Below are 21,414 nucleotides of genomic sequence, written 5' to 3'. Positions count from 1 at the left end.
AGGATTTCTCAACTATTTGTCATAAAGTGAAAATCTGATCCTGACAACCTCTATTTAGCCTGAACCCTGCTTATTCTTCAAGTTTTTCTTCCGCAATCTTTCTCAACCTCTTTCCAAGTATGCTCGCATAAATCTTACTTGGAACACTCAGCAGAGAAATTCCTCTGTAATTCTTCTCACATTCAGTTTTATTTCTTTTTTTTACAGATGAGAGCTCTGCTCCAATCATTGGGAATTTGAACTTCTGTCCAGGCCCTCTGAATTATGCAGCGTATCCACTGCAAAACTTTTATACCTCCATACTTAAGCACTTCTGGTCGAATACGATCTACTCCAGCTGCCTTTCCACATTTCCCGTTTTAGACACCTTTTTCTACCTCAAGTATTGATATGTACTCCTCTTTACGTTCATCTTGAAAATTTTCTAGTACGGTTCTGTCACTGCTTGGTTCATTTAACAGTCTTTCCGAGTAATTACTCCAGATATCTAGGGATCAAAAGGGTTTTTTAAAAAAAATAATAACTTTATGAGAATTCTAATTCATGCGAATGCGTGAGAAATTTTTAAAGTGATATTTCTTCCTAGAGTAACAAATTAATCCTTAGGAAAGAACTCTGACCGTATAAGACTAGACAATATAATGAGAGAAATGTTTTTTTCCTGTTTTTTTTTTTTCTTAAATAAATGAGAAAAAAATCTGTTACAAGGTAAGAATCAACTTTCCAAAAGAATGCCCTAATGATGAGAAAAAAGTCAAGGAACTATAGAAGTGGTAATTTTGATCTATTGTTAGAAAGGATAAAATGATACTATCAGAGAGATTGCGTTTTCTTCCTTCCGGAACCAACATGAGCATGACCCACATGTCTGGTTGATGTCGTAGACAATGACTAGGAATGCTTTTGAACGGGGGGAGGGAGGGAGGGAGGGAAGGATGTTTTAGAAGACAAGCCTGAAAATATTTGTAATTTCAGCTTCTGTGCCGTATTCATTCTCTTGTTTTCTACAATGTTCAGCTAGTACAGTATCTACTTGGATGTCATAATGACTCTCGACTGTTCAAAAGATAAGCAAGAATTGCAACACCAGATTCAGGTTCTTCTTCGTGTATATATCTTTTCAGTTAATGTAAAAGTAAATGGCCAATTACAGGACAAATAAATAAAATAAATAAATATATATAAAACTTTCCAAGTATGCTATTTATCAGCGTATAATTTTAGCATGATGCAATTTTTCCTAATCTTTATACTGAGTAAGAATACGTAAATAATAACCTTTTTTTTTTCATATTTTTTCCCAACTTAATTTTAGTGAAAAAATTTCCCTTTAATGTCTACAGAAAGATGCACTAAATGCATATAGTGCATATTTCTTCGCGCTCTTCATTCTCTCTAAGTGTGTTTTCCCTCAACCAGGTGATTAGTGAAGTAGCAATGGTACTTTTTTAGGGAATTATTTAGAACAAGGTGGTTTCTCGCTGTCTTCCTGATATGTGTTTGGGGGCGCAGGTTTGTCTGTTTTGTATCAGGAAAAATCCCACACACGATGTAAAAGACGTAAAAAGTAGTTGTTCGAGAGGAGAGAGATAGATAGAATAAAAAAAAAAGAAGGGAGAAGTAGGGTTTGTGTGTTTTCAGACATATTGAAAAATGATATTGGGCAGCTGCTGCTCTTGTCGTAAAGGTCCAACGAAAAGTGGAGGAATGATAGTTGCTAGTGTGCAGTGGAGCAGTGACCATGGAAGTATCTGTAGAAGAAACCCAAAACTGAAACAGTGTGCCTGTGAGATAGGAGTTGAAGTGAGTTTATAAAGGAGAGGTCATTTATGGGCTGAATCGCACTTCTCTGAACAGCGTCGAGAAGTTTTAAGTACACCCAGAGGCGTAATCAGGGGAGAGCGGAGGGGGCGGTTTTCCGAGCGGCACTTTGAACCTTTTTGAACTTTTGCAGTTAATTCTAAAATACAGTCTCGAGAACTCATTTCCAAATATTGTAAATATTGTAAATATTTACATTATTGTAAGTATTGTAAATAAGAGTACTGCATTGCTAAGGTGCTCTAATGAATCTGATTGGAATCTGAATTCGTCTGCCATTCAAGACGAATTTATGTTACATGTTGACCAATGCACAACAGGAATCTTAATTTAACCAGCTCAAACTTACTTCATACCATTTTCGACTACGCGAACTGTAGAAACCATGCAACTACAAGTCGATGTTGATGGATTCATGTTGTTTTGTATGCACCATACATTTGCTAGTAACTGCAAGTCTTCTATTCCACTTTTCCAGATGACAATGCAGTGCAGAGCATTCTTTGCTTACTACAAACATCATTTTCCGTGCTCATTTGTAGTTTTTGTCGGAAGTAAACAGTTTTATCTGGCTATATTTTGTGCACCTCAAATACCTTGGATCGGGAGCAGCCAGCAACGCGTTTCCTATTCGGGAAGAAGGCAACTGAAGCTCGATTTCTAACGATTATTTTCTTTCAAAGTTTGTGATACTGTTTATTTTCCAGTGGCTATAACTTTAACACTGCTTTCTATTTGCTTTATATAAGGGAAATTAAAGAAAAATAGAATCTACTCTACATTACGAATCTTAATTAAGCAAGTCTTTTATTCCACTTTTCTAGTGTTACACACACACACACACACACACACACACACACACACACACACACACACACACACAGAGAGAGAATTATGCATTAAGAGCGCAACTAATACGTCGGTCATTTATAAAACTGGTGCAAGAAAAAAAATTGTTTATTAAACATTTCAAATGGGTGACCTGCTTTAATTTCCGCACGGCTGACATGCCTTTCTTGTATTTACATAATTTTGTACAAGTTCGTAGTAACACTTTTAATCCCGTATGTTTTTGTTCGTATTCATATAAAAGGAAGAATGAAAAATATATTAATATATTTTTTTTCAAAATTCACCGCCAGCACAGTAAGACGAATTTGTGAAGAAACTGCATTTTTTTAAAAAAATTTTAATAAATTTTTGTTGTGTGTAATAATTTTTTTTTTTTTTTAGTGATACTGCGTGGCGCCGTTTTGTGAATATCAGTCCATTGCTATTAACAGATTTGGAGACATTCCACTATTTGTAAAGAATGTTTCGATTTAAATGAATTTAAAAGTACTGCATAGTTGGCCTCATTGAATCAATAATTAACTAAGGGGAGCAGGTAGTTTATGCCCGCAAACCTGCAAATGGGAAGTGCCATGTGTCTAGAAGAAGCAGGTCAGGAAACGAGACAGATTGCAATTAGATAATCAAAATTATGTTTTTATCAGATAATGTACAGCTGGATTGACATTTTGGATATAACGAACAATGTACTGTTTTTAAGTACATATAAAGGAAGACGTGTGTCATCGCATCTCGTGTAGGAAACATTTTTATCCTTACTCTTGTATGAGAAACACTAAAGAAAACTTAACTGGTTCCTTATATGTCTGGTTGGCTACCTGATGAAGTTAAATTTTCATATGCAAACTCTATAAACAGAGAACTACTTTACTCCTAGTTAGACAGTATGAGAACATTGTCATACTTTTAAAGCGATCTTGAATAAGAAAATGCAACAGTGGCATATTCAATTCTTTAAACCACATATGAAACAAATTCCGTGTAAAATCAGCATGAAATAGAAGACCAAACTGATGATGATGATAATGTTGATATTTTGAATGAATCAATCGAACTAAAATGCCTCCAACATTAATTTTGATCTTTTTTGAAAACATTTCAATGTTATTGTTGAACCGACAGCGGATGTTTGAAAAAATTCGTCAGGTGGATCGGCTTGTATTCTAATTCGAAAATGGAATTTACTTGAGTAGCCCATTCGTGGAAGATTGATTATACATGTTCCTCTTAACATGTTAGTTCATGACCAAGTAACGTGGCTTCATATAAATTTAAGATTAGTCGCCATGTCAGAACATTCGTTATCTACATAATTTGCTATGTCTTTTAGCTGGGTATGGAAGATTTGTTTGCTTTTAGAATAAACAAACAAACAAAAACACGAGAATTCCTGGGAGAAAAAACTTCACAGCCGCATGAGACTGACTCACCTACCTTCAGTTATAACTGCGATTCGAACCGAGAACTTCTTATCAATGAGAATCATGAATATAAACTGAGTCTGGATTCGAATCCGATTTAGGAAGCGAAGAACCTTTATTGCAGTTCTTTTCACCTGGAAGTAAACTAGACGGTCTATTGGATATTTCATCTCGCTAAAGAACAAACCTGGTCACGGAGCATATGGAGTTACTAGATGTAATACACTGCCCTCATAGTCTTAGTTGCTGCTGTTGTAATTCCAAAAAAAAAAAAAAAACAGACAGAGCTATGGAGACTCCGGGGAGAAACGTTTACTCTTATTTGATCGTTTTAATTTCGGCATCTCAAGTTTTTGACACTATCTGCAGCAGCGACCATCAAATTCCTTATTCATCTAATTTATTTTTTAGATAATGATGATAATTATTCCATCCTGCTTAGTTTCTGACATTATTTTGAATATGAAAAGATGGATATTTCCTGATCAAGTACTTCAGTTTTCTCAAGATGGTATTCCAGCCCATCTCGTTTAGAAATTTTTCTTGAAATAAGCCCTCATATAAACATCTGTCAAGTTTTTTTTTCTTTTTTAACAGATAGTGCACCCATATACTTTTATGGCTTTTTTAACCTTGTGGAACACAAGGTTAAAAAAGGGTAATTCCAGGGTAGAATCGCCTTCTTCTTAATCAAAACAGATAATTATTGCACACACACACACACACACACACACACACACGCTGATATTTAAATACACGATGGAATGGGTAAGTGCGATATACTTATATTCCATTTGAGATCCGTTATGAATATATCTTGCTTTTTTTTAATTCAAGGCATGAAGAAAGGATAATTTTACATTACGAAAGTTTTCAATGTTTTCCTAAGCCCTACTTCATTCATGTATTAACCTCTAACAGGTTAGCAAATTAGTGATCACTAATATGGATTCCTCCATTCTCGTTTTCAGCACGACTTCGATAATCTTACGCACCTTTGGACATGGAAAGATTTTGAGAATATCATGTGATCGCTCTTGGTACTTTCAAGGCATTTGATCGAGTCTGGCATCGTTGACCAGTTTCAGTTCTGATCGTTCATTAAGTGTCTTGGTGCATAATTCCTTCTTATCTGATTTTTCCATCAATCGCGCAGTACCCCATAGTTCTATGATTTCACCTACAGTCTTTCTCCTACACATCGTTGATCTTCTCTCATTAATGTCCAATCCTATTCGTGACTTTGCTAATGACAGTACGCTCCATTCTTCTTCGTTATTCACAAAACGTTTTAGCATTCAGGTGGCTCAAGCCTAATGATCTTCAATGGCCAGTGTCATGCCTCCCTCTCCTCCACATTCGATGGTACTCCGCTTATTAACCAAGATAAATTATTTCTCCTTGAGCTGACTTTCACATCTAGCCAACCCTAGCATATACACATCATGTTCATAGTCTACAAAAACTTGGTATTATTTTTTGTTCTAAATACCATTTCATCTTTGCTCAACTCTTAACATCGATAAATCCCAAATCTACTCAACTTTAGAATATTGTTCTCACATTCGAGGTGGTGCACAAAAAACCTCCCTAGATTATATCTATAAGTGATCTATACGCTTAATAGATGACTCATCTCTCGCTGGATTATATCTTTCATTATGTCTTTTCTATAGTTATTTCCATTGAAGCTGTTTCACTGCTGCCATCATCATTTCTTTATTTGCTACTAATCATATACGAATACGGGTAACTGCTGGTAAACATCCATATACCGTTCAGCTCTAAACTCACAATCTTTAAACTTTTAAAGAAGAAGATTAATAGATTTTTCGGTTCTCATCTTTTTCTATAAGCACTTTGCCATACACACACTTGTTATAGGTGGTCTTGTATAGACCACTCATGCGGAGTAAATATATAAAACAATGATGAAAATAAAAAATGATTAATAAAAATATGGAATGAGAAAGTAATATTTATTCTAATAATATGCATAGCAGATCAAAATCGCTCTCACAGGCTATTTTATATCCTGTTGACCCTGAAGATTCATCGAAAATTATCTCCTGCGATTGCTTAGCATTACCTTGATCTTCCTACTGTCTGGGGAATTTATCAATAATAACACTTAACGACCTTGATCGTTCTTTATTTTGCATTACAGACAGGTTAGAAAAAACTGGAATTTTAATTTTTGAAAATAGGAACTCTTGCGTTATCTTCGAAGCACCAAATAACATCTATGACTACATAATAAACAAACAGGTTTGATTTCAACACTTATCTATATGCAGGAGATGGCTAGTAAGTAAATCCCCACATCCAGATATTGATACATGCTGCTACTTCCAGAGTATTTGCTACACTTATTACATTTTAGCAGTCGATTGAAATTTGATAGCCTCTTCTGTATGATTCATATGATCCTGTATTACTCAAATTATACTACTTTACATATAATGGGATAAAAGGTTTTTACTTTGTCGTCTGAATTAAAGTGTTTCAAAGTTATAATGAGCACTTCTATAATTTAAAACGCGAGTGAATCCACTAACTTACATTTGCTCATCTTCAGGTTATTATGGATTATGTATGATGCGTAAAATATGTTATTGATATCGGAAATGTCATCTTTATTTGTGTATGTAAAGTGCTTAAGAGTATATAATAAACTTTTAAGAAAATAGAATATCTTTTAAAATGTTATGATGAATTTTCACAGGTTCATAGTATCATTCAAAATACAGCCAGTAGATCAAAATTCGATTTTTATACATAAGCTATATTCTTATGTGACTACATTTTCAAGCATATTGTGTCGACTTATGTAATGCAATTTTTTCTTTAAAATAATATCATTTACTTGCCCTTCCATGATATTTCATTCGAAGTTGTCCATTCACTCGCAAATGTAGAGTGAGTCCAGCATTCACGCCATTATTAAAACCTTTTGAAGTCGGAAACTACAACTTGTACTCCCCGACTTTTTTTTTTTTTAGCTTCTTTAAATTTTCTTCTCTTCAATGTCAATGTATGTTTGGGGGTGGGGGAAGGGAAGTCACCTGGTGCATGGGAATTAACTTATGTGCGAAAAATCCTTCAACTATTTGTTGGCCAGCTATTCTTGCACAAACAAATAAGCATGAGCAGGAACATTGTCATGGTAGAGAAAAAATTATATCTACAGTTCACGATTTCCTGGATCTTTTGCGCTTAATTAACATGTGGAAAGTAATTATTCTGCTTCTATAGACAATTTTCTCGTCTTCGTCAAATGTTTATTCATGTCGTTTCTATGAGGTCCAAGGCATCATTAACAGACGTTACTTCACACTTTGTAAACTAATCCAATAATGTTTCAGTTCACTTATTGCTTTCCCCTCAGAAAGAAAATTTTAACATTCCATGGCATTTTTTTCCAGTTTAATTGAGAAGTTAAGGATCAAACACTGGCGTAACTTTTGAATCCGTAACATCATAAAGCTGTCATTTCTGATGAAGCAGAAATCGCAAAGGGAACAACGCATATTCGCACTTTGCTGCATATCAATAAAGTGTGTAGCAACTGTAATAATCATAATGACTTTTAGCTGACTTCAGTAGTATCATCTCTTAGTTAATCAGTCTCAGTATTTTTCGAGAATGCCAATAGTAAAAAAAAAAAAAAAAAAATTATTATTACATATATATGCACAGAAAATTACACTCGATAAAAATTCATTTTTTTTTTAATATTGAGGAAATACGATCAAAAAGATTGCACCATAAACAAAATCTTGATTGAAAGTATTTTATCATATAAAGAAACTAGGAAGCAATCTCGTCCTCCAGGGCGTGCAGTGATGTCGATTCCATCTAAAATGGATCCATTAAGTTAGAATTAGGGTTCTAACAACTAAGGCTAGAGACCCACGTTCCTTCCGCTTTATTAACCTTAGTGCAACGTGACGAATTTCAGTCGAAACAGATGTAATTTGATTTGTAGTATTGTATTTCAACATTTACTGTATGCTTGTACTGTGTGTGTATGAGAGAGAGAGAGAGAGAGAGAGAGAGAGAAAAGAGAATTTGGTGCTCATATTTGTGAATAGTTTGGACTTAATAGATTAAAAGAAGAACGGTATATTATCATTTTAATTCAAATGAATTATGAATATTATCAAACCTTGTATACAACAAATGCTTTTATACAAATACTAATTAAAGAAAAATTTAACTTAAGTGTTCTTGGTCAATATCTGCATGCATGGAGCGAGACTACTTTTTTCCACGGAGTGGGGGATGATTCCACTGTTGAAATAAAAACAAACTCAGTTCTGTTTGTAGAAATGACCTTCAGACCACGAACATTGTTTACTAGTATGACGCAGATGTCTGGGAAGGTGAACAAATGAGGAGAGAGTCTACAAAAACTTCTACGAAGTGTTGAGAAATGTGATCCTTATGAACTACACCAAGAACAGTTACCAACTGCGGTTTTTGGTTTCAGTCGCAAAATTCAATTATAAAAATATGAGCTTAAGTTTTGAAACCATTCAGGTTGGAAGTACGCAATTTATAACTAATAATAATAATAACTTTTATTCATACATATCAATTTTTAGTGAAAATTACACCAACCTTCTACTCCCTCCACTCCACTCATTAGATTTACCTCTTCTGTAGTTTCTTCTCATATTCAAGTCTCTTTAAGATTGTTCTATATTATCCATTGTTTCAATATATACAGTCATATATACAAATATATTCAATACTTTTTTGTAGTTACATTTTTACTTTTCTGAGAATACGAGGATGGAAAATCAATTCTGTCGAACAGTAATTATAACGCAGGATGAACCTCAACAAATGCAAAGAATAAAACAGAAGAACAGTTACAAATCCCACCGTGAATGGACATTTGTAAGGTATCGATACAGTAGTAATGTCTATCGCTTGCTGTGAGACCATCTTGCTACTTATTTGAGACTTGAATTAGTCTGAATATTCCACCCATGTTACAAACTTTTAGGAATGAAATAGAAGTCCACGTGGTTGCTTTATTAACTGAAAGATGCATGTGTTCAGATTTTAACATTTAAAATTTCTGGCATAAAACTTTTTCGTATTCACGTCATTGAATGCTCACAACATTACCACCGATAAAATAACCATCAACCCCTCTGTAGCTCAATCAGCATCAAAGACGTCCTGTAAGTGGAAAGTTCGAATCCACTGTACAATGCCGGGAATCTTTATAAGGACTTTTTCATATAAAGACGAGCTAACCGGCCCACATACGGTGGAAGAAGGGTTTTTGTGACCCTGTGGCCAGCAAACCGGCCACAGGGTCACATGCAGTGAATAGATATACGTAGGTCTCTAGCCTTAGTTTTTAGAACCCTAATTCTAACTAACGGATCCATTTTAGATGGAATCAACATCACTGCACGCCCTGGAGGACGAGATTGCTTCCTAGTCTCTTTATATAATAAAATACCTTAATTTGCCTGATATGACGTAGGTTTCCATAACAACAGTAATTCTCCTTTCGTTCTGAATAATGAAATAAATTATTGCATGTTTAATGAGCGGCAAAATGGTCTCTCTCTCTCTCTCTCTCTCTCTCTCTCTCTCTCTCTCTCTCTTTTCTTTCTTTTTTTTTTTTCTCGAAAGTTTGCGTTCGAATCCAAGTTACAGCACAAATGTTCTTTCGAACTGGGAAAAAAAGAGGCGAAACAGTAAAAAAAAAAAAAAAAATTGATAAACGGACTGCTCGTATCGAATTTTTACCGTATTATTTAATTCTTAATATTTTTCTGGTAATTAGAATAATAAAAGTTGGCAGGAAAAGTTAAAAATATCTATTAAATAATAACTTAGAGTATTTAATACATTATTAATGAACAATCCTGCACCAGCAGATGAATCTTTTCGTGCAACCGAATACAAATTTAACTTAAGAGTTACTAACAAACAACTTGCCATTCTTGAAACTGGTTGTGTCTCTTTACTTTTATTCCCCCCCCCTCCCCCTCATAACGTGAATAGATTTATTTTCTGTATAGTTTGCGTGGATTATTTGCAAATGTAGAATCACATGATCTGCTTTTGGCGAAGCTCATTAAGCTTCCTCTTTTATCATCTTTTATTCTTGTTCAACTACGTCATCAGTATATTAGGACTATCGCTTTCATGTAACCCATTTACAAGTTGATCGGTATAGGTTACAGCAGCTACGATAAACGTGAAAAGTTGTACTGCGCGGTAGTTCGCTAAAGCGTTTGGTCGAAGCGTACCAGCACGTGGATGTCTCAGCTGGCAAATAGCATGTAGTGATGTGCAGAACGGGACGCTGAGGTCCCAAATTAACACCATATTGTTTGACTGTGATAACTTTGCACTCAGCGGTAAGTTCAGCTCTCTTTTTTTTCTTCATTAACAGGCCACTTCCGGTTATTTTTTTTTTTTCCAGTTTGATGCTAAAGGAGCAAAGTAGTTTTTAGATATTACCTGCTTCTATTTAACTAATACGATGGAAGTTTTGTAGTTCAACGGGACATAATTTTAGCGATTCTGTGATGCTTACACTACATTTTAAATTTAACTATTTTATTTCTTTATTTATGTCCGGAGACGATATTCTATTTACTATTATTATTATTTAACTTATTTTTATTTATTTAACTTTATTTATTCCATTCGCGAAATTGCATTATTTAAAAATGTGACGACAACATTGAAATATAATGCTAAGCCTAATACACAGCAAAATATGTTTTTACCACATATTGCCTAAAATGTATTGCGCAAAACGCTATAAAGACATTTTATTGCACTGATGTTTTCTTTTTAATACAGTCTACAGGGATAAGATGTTAAAATAATCTACTTATGGGCGATTTACTACACACACATATATACTCTATCTAGAATGGATTTTAATAGGTCTATAAAAGGAGCATAAACATTGAAAAAGTTTGAGTGTCCCTTTTAAACAACGAACTTTTGCTTTGGTGTGTTCATATTTTGGTAAGGAAGTGTATTTCTATTATTTAATTTTATTTTTTATTTTTTTTTTTTAAAGTTTATCTGGGTAATTGCCGTATTTGTCTGGGTTTGCTTCACCATTGGTTGAAAGGTTATGTGAAGATTGGCTGCTGATGTTAGGCAATACTTGCAAAATACACAGAAGTTAAAACAGGATGAGATAACGGATACACTCGGAGGATTATGGTCGTAATTTACTGAAGAACTTGACAAGGATTTAATCTAGATATTGTGAGATTAGTAAATGAGGATAATAACAGTGGTATCCGTTAGCATTGTTTTCCCAATGTTTCTAGAGGATGTGATAGTAGAAAGTTATTATGTTCATTTTTTTGACAATTCTAAACTATTGTTCACAGACAGTAATTCCATGTAGCCTTTCAACTTGTTGATAAATAGCTATACAAATTATCAGAATAAAGAAAAGCATATAACCGCAATAGATTTGCTTCGTATGTAGTCTCCTCTTTCATAAGATTTTATAAAGTTAATTTTTACATTGTGACGAAATAAAGGATACTTACTGCGCATGAATAGTCACATTTTATTACTAATTGTTAGAATAAATAAATCTTATTGGGAAAAATGGCATTTATTGAGTCAATTAACAAGTTAAAAAAGGATTTTTTCCAAATACTAACACTATATTTTTGCCCTTTTTTTCCTTATAGCACAACTCTGTCTGAACTGACAAGGTTCTCTTTCTTTCTCTGTCTCTCTCTCTCTCTCTTGTACGTTTTATATCTGATTGGCGTGATGAGGAGCAGGTGAGCGTTGTTTGCGTTGTATAAGTAATCGGCAAGTGCTAGTTCTTGTATAAATACGTTCTATTCGTTAAGTAGCAGTGTTTTTAAACGTGTTTCACAATAGTGCACAGCATCCATTAGCATCGCTTGATTTGTCTGCCTCATGAATTTTTATCTTAAAGTTCCGTAAAGTTTATCTCAAGGTAAACTTTTAAAATACTGTATGTTAAATTGATGCTTTGTTTAACTCCATCTTTTTTATTATTTTTTAGCAAAAATTAAAAACAAAAATACTAATTACAATAACAATGCTAAATCTACCATTTCTTCTTTTATTTATGGGGAAACTAATCTAAAAAAAGCTTAGAAGACACTGATATATGTGGAGATTATTCACATATTTAAACTGTTATAACTTATAATATTCTTTTAAACGAATGATGTATTAATTTAACGTTTAAAAAAAATTAAACGTTAAGTTAAATAGAAAACTGAAATTTAATCTTAAAATTATTATTTTTTATTTTATTTTAAAGATAACGATTATGATTTGGCATTGCTGTCATCATTTTCCCATCACCTCCTATTTTTAATGTTTGTACGAATCCTACCAGAAAGCAGTTAAACTAAATCAACGAAATCTCTCTCTCTCTCTCTCTCTCTCTCTCTTCACTTTTCACATTTTTATTTTTATTTTCCCTCACTGCTGACAAAAACAACAGCAAGCTTTGATAGCACTGTCGGTAAGCAGTACCTAGTACCTAAATTGGCACGTGGTGACCCGACGACCTACAACATGAGGTTATGGGTCAGAAACAACAAAGAGCGTATGATTGCTCTAGGGAATATATTAACAACTAAAGTGGTCATTGCACTACTTTCCAAAACGTCATTCATAAAAGTCTTCTAAGGAGTCTATGAATGATGTGTCGGAAAAGAACCATCTGGTGGTTATGAGTGGAACTGAGATTATGACCAAGTGATTCTTCTCATTCCATTCTTCACAGCTGTTCAATGCCTAATCCAGCCTATTAGTCAAATACTATATAATACTTATAATTTTAATGAATTTGCGATTGACGAAAAGGAAGTGGTGGCGCTTCACATGTCATGAAATTGACTTACTCAACAAGTAGGGAAATTCCTTGAAGGATTTTCGTAAGTAATAGCAGGAACCAAAATCTTTCCCTCTCAGTCTACCAAAAAATCAAGTTACCATAGCATGATTTTCACAATACCGATAATTGCTTTCTGCTAACTCCGAACACAAATTGTTCACGATCTAAAATTCTTGACTGAACACAAAGAAAAGGAAAGAAAGAGAAAGCAAATTTCTTACGACATGCGTCGTATTTTGCGTTGTTAACTCTTCTAAACATTGTAATCTCCTATTTATTAATTAAGGGGTTGTTTTGGTCCAATCCCAGCATAGCTAGTTCTATTTTTAGCCCAAGCAGTTTTCCTATCAATGTTTAAATCAGCACCGAAGGTATTTAAACACAGTCAACCACTGATAAAAGTACGTCCTTATTATTTATTCCATTTTCTTTGCATATTCTATGCAGTACTTTATAGCGATTTTCATTTTAATCTTTCTAGATACTCCACCATGCAGATCGAAACCAGTAAAGACAGTCTGTGTGGATTCGGTAGTTTCACCCCGAGATGGCTGCAGAGATTTGCTGATCCAAAAGCCTATTTAATTGTATTCTGCATGCTTGGAGTCTTACAAGGAGCATATTTTACTTATTTCGTTGGTGTCTTGTCCACGTTAGAAAAAAGATTTGCATTCGAAAGCAAGGTCAGTGGAGTGATAATGATTGCAGATAACTTGAGTCCCATAGTGACGAGTATACTCATCGGCTACTACGGTGCTCAAGCTCATAGGCCAAGGCTTATTGCTGGTGGAATGCTCATCGTTGTACTCAGTTGTATTCTCAGTTCCGTCCCATATTTCATCTATGGACCAGCCCTTCATCTTTTGCCCAAATCACTGGATTTTGCAAAAGACAAGCATCAGCTGTGTGACAGTACTCCTAAAGACGAACATTGTAACGAAGATCATGTATCTCCGACCATTCCGGCAGTATCTATAATTTTCATCGCTAATTTCCTGAATGGGTTTGGATCCATGGCCTTTTATACAGTGGGAATTCCTTATTTAGATGACAACATAGAAAAGAAAAACTCTCCGTTATATCTAAGTAAGTACAAAGTTCTTCTATCATCGATACCGAATTTAAGCTTTTGGTGCTCATAGAAACTCTCGTGTCTATGGACACCAAATATCTTTTTGTCATCAATATAATAATTATATGTTATGTAATTTATGTTTACATTTTTATGTTATCTATGTTCACAATGGAAATCGAGATATGCTGCTTTTATGTGTTTTCCTAATATTTTGCTCTGAAATAATAATGCAACTTATATAATTACCCATAATTTAATAATAAAATATTTTCTATAGAACATAGGTTTTTAATAAGGGTTATATATATATATATATATATATGACAGTACTGAGGTACTATATATTAGAAATGGTTTGAGAGCAGAATTAGCTCTATATATAGTGCCTTGGAGTACTCAGAAACAGTATCAAAGGATATAGTATAGTATACCTGGTATAGTAGTCCCTGAATATTTTATCACGTCTCCCTCTTTTGATAAACTTAAAACTTTATTGCCTTCCTTCAAACCTTTTCAGTGTTATTTGAATTTTAAAATAAAGTAATGAGAACAAAAATACTGTAAACAAATTAAAAGAATGATACATTTAAAGGGGAAAATAAGATTAAATGAATTTTAACCTTCAAGTTTTTATTGAATTAAGGATGCATTATTTTAAAAAAAATTAGTGATAATTTTTTTAAATCATAAATGGCCAAAGCTATTTTATAGCCTAGCAGTTAATATTGTTTGTAAAAAAAAAAGAGCTGACCATTCGTAACTCAGTCATTATCGATGATGTGCCTGTTTTCTAAAGAATTGTGTTTGATTTCCGTCTGTGATGTGAAGAACCTTTATTACGGTTTTTCATTAGAAGGTAAGTTAGTCATCCTCAATCAATGATATAAGGATTCTTTCTCCTGAAAAAAAAAAATTTTTTTTTTATTCTTCCATGTCTCTAAACTGGCCCAGAAACACACAATCAATTAAATAGACGTAATACACTCACCTTATAGCTTTAGTTCCATCGGTAGTAATTCTAAACAAGTCTAACCCCTTTGAAGTTTAAAAAGCCTCGAAAATGACCCAGACTTGAATTTTTTTTTTTTTTTTTTTTTATTTTTTACTCAAACATGTTCCGCTGAGATTCCAATATGCCCCCTTCGAGAATATCATAAAACCTATAATATAGTAAAGTTATAAATGAATAAAGTAGTATATAATTAAATATTTATAGTGTTGACAAGAAAAGAGATATATGGTGCCTGGTATCGTATAAATTGTGAATTTATAGCACTTGGTAATGTAAAAATTTCTTGATTGAAAACTATGTCACGTCATAACCGTATTATTTAAGGAATGTGCTTTTTTTCACAGAGATTTTAACCAGTTAAAGAAAAATGGTGTGCTAATATATATATATATATATTTTTTTTTTTTTTTGTTTTTACTTGAATTTCTACAATAAATTGAAATCAATTAAGATTTTAGGTAAACGTGCAGAACAATGTTGGAATTCCAGTTTCATTTCAGGACTAGAATCACCGGAGCAAGCACTGTGTGATGGTACCAGTGACGAATATTTCACAAAATAAAAAATATATATACCGTTGATGAAAACAAAGCGAACGAAGAACATTTCTCAACGAAACGTGACACCATCAAGTCAGAACACGTGAAGTGAGAGGTTCAAACAAATAAGTAACAAATAACTATTAACACTTTTGTAAAGAAGACGAATTGCTATTGTTTCGTCATGCGTATCGATGTGTTTAACACTTCTAATAAAGTGCAATGCATCCTCTTTTCCTCATCTTCCCCCCCCCGTCATTTTAATTTTTCACTTGATTGCTATTAATAATACCGAAATGCGAAACCAACACATTTGATATTCCCGATGCTGCTGTACAAGGAAGTGAAGCTGCTAAAAATAATTAGAAAAAGAACGTGAAACCAGTTATCTGTGCAGGATTGTGAAGATAAAGAGCTCTCTCTCTCTCTCTCTCTCTCTCTCTCTCTCTCTCTCCTCCAAAGACAAAAATAATTGAATTATCCCCTTTACTTGAAAATTTCGATTTTCTATAAAGACTACAAGATGATGGCAGATCGTAAACTTAAATAATTATCCCATTTTTGTTTCTTTAGATAAAATAATAGCCTATAAGAAGGAATTTCTTTAAAATATAATTGTAGTTAGATTTTACATATTTGTCAGAAATTATATTTGACATATTATAATGCATTTTTTTTTAGAATGCTTCTTGTTATCTGCATATTTCTTATATATTATTATCTACATAACGAACAGATATTAGTAATATCACAAACAGTCCGCACTGTTAAAATTTTTTAAAAAAAAAGTTAATAAATGAATCATGTAATTATCTAACGGCTTTTATTCTTCAAAGGGAGTAGATGGAACACCTTTAGCATTACCTACCTTTAGGAAGGTAGCTATCCTCTACTCTTAGGTATCATCAGCATTTGAGATGAACTAGTGATGACTTCAACACTTCCGAGAGAGAGAGAGAGAGAGAGAGAGAGAGAGAGAGAGAGAGAGAGAGAGAGCGATACAGCTTCCGCCATTTTGTACCTAAATATAACCTGAATTACGGTATGAAATAGCATGAATATCGTTGATATTTCTATATAGGGCCTTGAAAAAGGTTTCTCGTCAGCGAATAGAACCAGCAAAAATAGTATTTATTCTGCAGTCTTTTATTATTAAAAAAGGTTTCTCGTCAGCGAATAGAACCAGCAAAAATGGTATTTATTCTGCAGTCTTTTATTATTAAAAAAAACTAATAAAATAAACTCATATTTTATCATAGAGATGCTGATTAAAACTCTTAGGCAAGTGTTGCATGATACCTTCATAATCGATTACAATTATTTTATGTGCTTTCTTGCTAGTAGCTATTTCTTTTATATAAATTCCACCCACGAAAGATTGTAAATCTATATTACATTAGGATCGCTCGTGGGTTGAGGTCAGATAATCTAAAAAATCTGGAAACTGATCTAATGACCAAATATGGAATTCTTTTTTGGTTCTTTGTGACTCGGTGATTCCTCTGGTGTATTTTCTCTCACAGAGTTAAAAATTTGAAAATGTTTTTGATGATGCTGAATTTTGGGGCTATTTACCGTGAGCTGAAGGTGATAAAAATGTATTGCTTATCAAGGAGCTTGTTCATTAAAACAGATCACGAATTGCTTTATCGGTTATTTAACCTTATTTGAATTGTCTGAAATCGTTTTCAAATAAGATCTGAACACAGTATCCGACAATTTGTAAGCTGATCTTTCTATATGAAGTTGAAAGTGAACTTACTCTAACGAAATGGCATAATTCGATTTTGTTTTATCACATCTCTAATACAACATTTTTAAAATACTTCAACAAGAAGATGCAGTTTAACCTTAAATTCTCGAATATCAAAACCATCAATTAAAATGTTAATTTTATTTCTTCGTGAATTCATTGCGAACAGTATTTTGACTTTTCATTTTGTTAACTCTTTATTTTATCAGAATCAATTACAAGTCTGCAAGATCACAAAGTTTTAATTCGTGTTATGATAATAACACTCATCAACGTATTTTGTTTTTGGTAAAGAAAACACTTCTAATAAGCGATTAAAGATGAGAAGTCACCAAATAGTTGGATTAGACTTACGTACTCGAAAAGTAATGTGTCATTTTGCAAAGTTCGCTAACTGTGACGATTGATCTACATTCACATAAAATTGTTGAATTATCAGGAAAAATAATCCACTTTAAGGAAGTACTTTCTGTATCATAAATTAAAGTCTAAGGAGATTCCAGAAGCCTTTGCACCTTTACACATCAAACCAGTCCTGAAAATAATCTAAACGTGATTATTTCCAATCTACATCAAGTAATTGATTGTTTCATGTTTTTATCTGAAGGGTCTGTCTGACGACTTCCCTATTGAAACATCCTGTTTCTTTAAAACTGTCTAGACCGTTTCTTAATGGTTTTATATATTGCCCTTCTGAACTGTTAAAGCTCATTTAAAATAGTGAATTGCAAACCAACTCATACCACCTGATATAGAGCTGTGTTGACAATAAAAGTGTCTTACCAGCATACGAACGGAGGTGTTTTGCATTTCATTTCTTTTATTATTATTCTGAATTTACATTTATATTTACACGTCTGTTCACTTTAAAGTTTGTAATAATCAAAAAGAAGAAAACGAAAATTGCATTTTATACAAAAATCATTATTATTCTTTTCTCGTAACGGCATCAGGATATACATAGTATACTATGCCAGTCGAATAGGATTCAATCAGAGATTGTTTAAGGAAAAAGATGCGAAAAACTTGAATGATCTATTGAGTCTCACCCTGAAATCAAAAGATCATCTTTGGAAACGAACGTGAACGTCCAATGTACACCAGGCCATTGAGTTCAACAAATGAGTACGTGAATTAGCAGTCATGTAAAGGAAGAATGGTCCAAAAGGCCGTACTCATATTTGATAACATTCTTTGTTTTCATACTGTCGATTGTTTTTTTTTATTTTTTTTGTTAAAATTTTAGATAGCCGCTTGGTTGAACTGGCTTCAGTGAACTCGCAACAATGGTTTGTATACTTGGTTCTGCTGTTTTGAGAAAATTTTGCTATTAAGCATACTATATAGCTCTAAAAAACTAAATAATAATAATAATAATAATAATAATAATAATAATAATAATAATAATAATAATAATAACAATGAATAGAGAGTCTTGCATATCTGCATGTTTTCTCTAATTATTTTTTCTGGTTCTCAAACCCAATTTTGCCTTAAACCTAAACCCATTACCTTTTCATTAATTCAGACCAATTTCATTAACCACTTTTCAGTTGTATATACATTACTTCTCAATGGAGAAATTCTGTATAATTCCCATGTTCATTTTTCATTTGATATTATAAATAAATATTTGTAATAATAATGATGATGATGATGGAGAGACTTCCAGGTAGTAAGAGACTCATCGAGGGAGGCCACATACCACACACACCAGCTATTATACTTATTCTTGAATTCATTCACACTGCTTGCACTCACAACATCCAATGGCAATCCATTCCAACCACACACCACCCTCTGAGAGAAAAATCTAGCCTTCACGCCCTTCTTGGCGGTCTTCATTCTCGGCTTCCAAGGATGCCCTCTGGTTCTTTCCCTACCCTCCATAAATCGAAAATTTCCATCAATTGAAATCCTGTATGACCCTCTCAGAAGTTTGTAAGTCTCAATCATATCACCCCTCTTTCTCCTGTTTGTTAGTGTCTGCAGTCTACAAATTCTCAATCCGTCTTCATAACCAGTATTCCACAATCCTGATATCATTTTTAACTCTCTCCTTTGTACTCTCTCCGATATATCAGAATGACAAAGGAAACCAGGAGACCAGACCTGCGCACAATAGTCCAAGTGAGGTCTTATCAAGGTCTTGCAAAATAACATCCTTATCTTTACATGTGAAGGTTCGTTTCAGCATTGCAATTAATGTTTGAGTTGTATTTGCAATAGTTGCCACATGGCCCCCTAAAAGTCAACTTCCTTTATATTAATACTCAAGATCCCTAGCCTCATCAGTTTCTTCTAGCCTAATCCCATTAATACAATACTACATTGGATATCTAATAACGCCGAAGTGAATGACTTTACATTTACTCACACTGAACTTGCACCCATTTTCCAATGCCCACAATTCCAGCCAATTCAAATCATTCTGCAAGTAATGCATATCAGCAGCATTTCTGATTACCCTACCTATCTTTGTATTTGTAGTTGTATGTCGCTTGTCAAATCCTTTTCGATATCATTAATGTACAGATTGAATAACAATGGACCAAGCACTGATCCTTGTAGTGCACCACTTGTTACCTTAAACTTTGCAGACTCAGGTTCCCCGTATACCACTTTTTGATATCTGTCAGTATGCCATCCTGTTATCCATGGTAATATTGTATTATCCAAACCTATTTTCTCCAATTCATGCAACAGCCTACCATGTTGTATTCTGTCAAAAGCCTTAACAAAATCCAAAAGTATCATGGTGTATCCATTCCCCTTGTCTAGTTCAATCGTAACATTGTTATAGAATGTGAGCAGGTTGCTAAAACATGACCTTCCCTTAGTAAACCTATGTTGTTCATTGCAAGTACAGTTTCACTGTCAACTGTCAACCCATTTCTGAATGCGAGCCCTGACCAATTTGTCCAAACTTTTCACCACCACTCATGAGATACTAATTGGTCGATAGTTGGATACGTCTGCGCCATCTTTGTGCAATGGAATTACCATACATTCCTTCCATTCCTGCAGAATCTTCTCTGTTCTGAAACTCATATTAAACAGCCTAGTCAAAGGAATGGGCATTTCAGCTGAACTCTCTTTTAGCACACGTGCTGATATTCCATCACTTCCTATTGCTGAATTCTTATTCAATTTGTGCAACAGCTCTAATATCTCGGCCTCACACACCTGCGTTTCTTCATCTAGTGAAGAGGTAACAGTGAGCTCAAAGGTGCGTTCACCAGGTTGATAGCTTTTAACAAAATGGGCACTCATTGAAACAACCTCTTCTGCATCTGTAACCCTCACGCCATCTGGATTTATAAGAGTTATTCTTTCATATTCATTTTTTTTTTACTCGCATCATATCGATAGAATTCTTGTGGGTTGTTTTTAGCACTCAGAGCCGGTTTCTTTTCATACTCAGACTTTGCTTTAAGTACAACAGTTGTGACTATTCTAGCATTCTGCTTATAACATTCCTAACGGACGTCATCGTTATGCAAACGATATTCCTTCCACATCGTCCTTTTCTTACGAATCTCTTGCTTCACATTCTTATATCGCAGATTTAAGTATTGTTTAAATGCTTCCCGACAGTGGCGCACCCAGGATTTAATCTTCGGGGGGGGTGGGGGGGTGGAGTTGAAAGGATAAAAATATTTTTAATACAATGAATTTGCATTAAAAATATTTTTATCCGTTCAACTAAAATTCGTTAAATTTCATTCATTCATTCATTCAATAAAATTCATTAGGTGATTATAAAAATTTATTTAAAGAATAAAATCCACTTTTCTTTTCTTTTTACAAAGCTCTTGAATTATTTCAGTCGTGGTACATTAATCTCTCTCTGTGTGTGTATGTATATAGCAAAGCCAGTCCGTTCAATCGTGTTGTGTCATGGTAGATCTTAAATAGGTTTTTAAAAGGCGTAAGGTAGAAAATTACCTGTCACTGACGCATGTTGTTACCGGAAGCGTTGCAAATATTTTTAATAAGTTATAGATATTAGGATATATCATTTTATCACACTTTGAAACTGCAT

At 33.7% G+C, this 21,414-nt stretch overlaps 1 protein-coding gene across 1 annotated transcript in view; it reads left to right on the top strand.

The window, feature by feature from the left end:
* The window catches only part of LOC150097499 (uncharacterized), a 193,978-nt gene that overhangs the window by 120,219 nt on the left and 52,345 nt on the right, over positions 1-21,414 (top strand). The window contains exon 11 of the mRNA XM_090406938.1: positions 13,321-14,076. Within this exon, the coding sequence (XP_090263064.1) occupies positions 13,321-14,076 (756 nt within the window). The remainder of the gene's footprint in view (positions 1-13,320; positions 14,077-21,414) is intronic.

This window comes from Typopeltis vanoorti, chromosome 17 (assembly GCF_054136105.1).
Source record: "Typopeltis vanoorti isolate ZY-2024b chromosome 17, IOZ_Tvanoo_1.0, whole genome shotgun sequence".
Classification (NCBI taxonomy): domain Eukaryota; kingdom Metazoa; phylum Arthropoda; class Arachnida; order Uropygi; family Thelyphonidae; genus Typopeltis; species Typopeltis vanoorti.
This window is presented reverse-complemented; position numbering and strand designations above follow the sequence as displayed.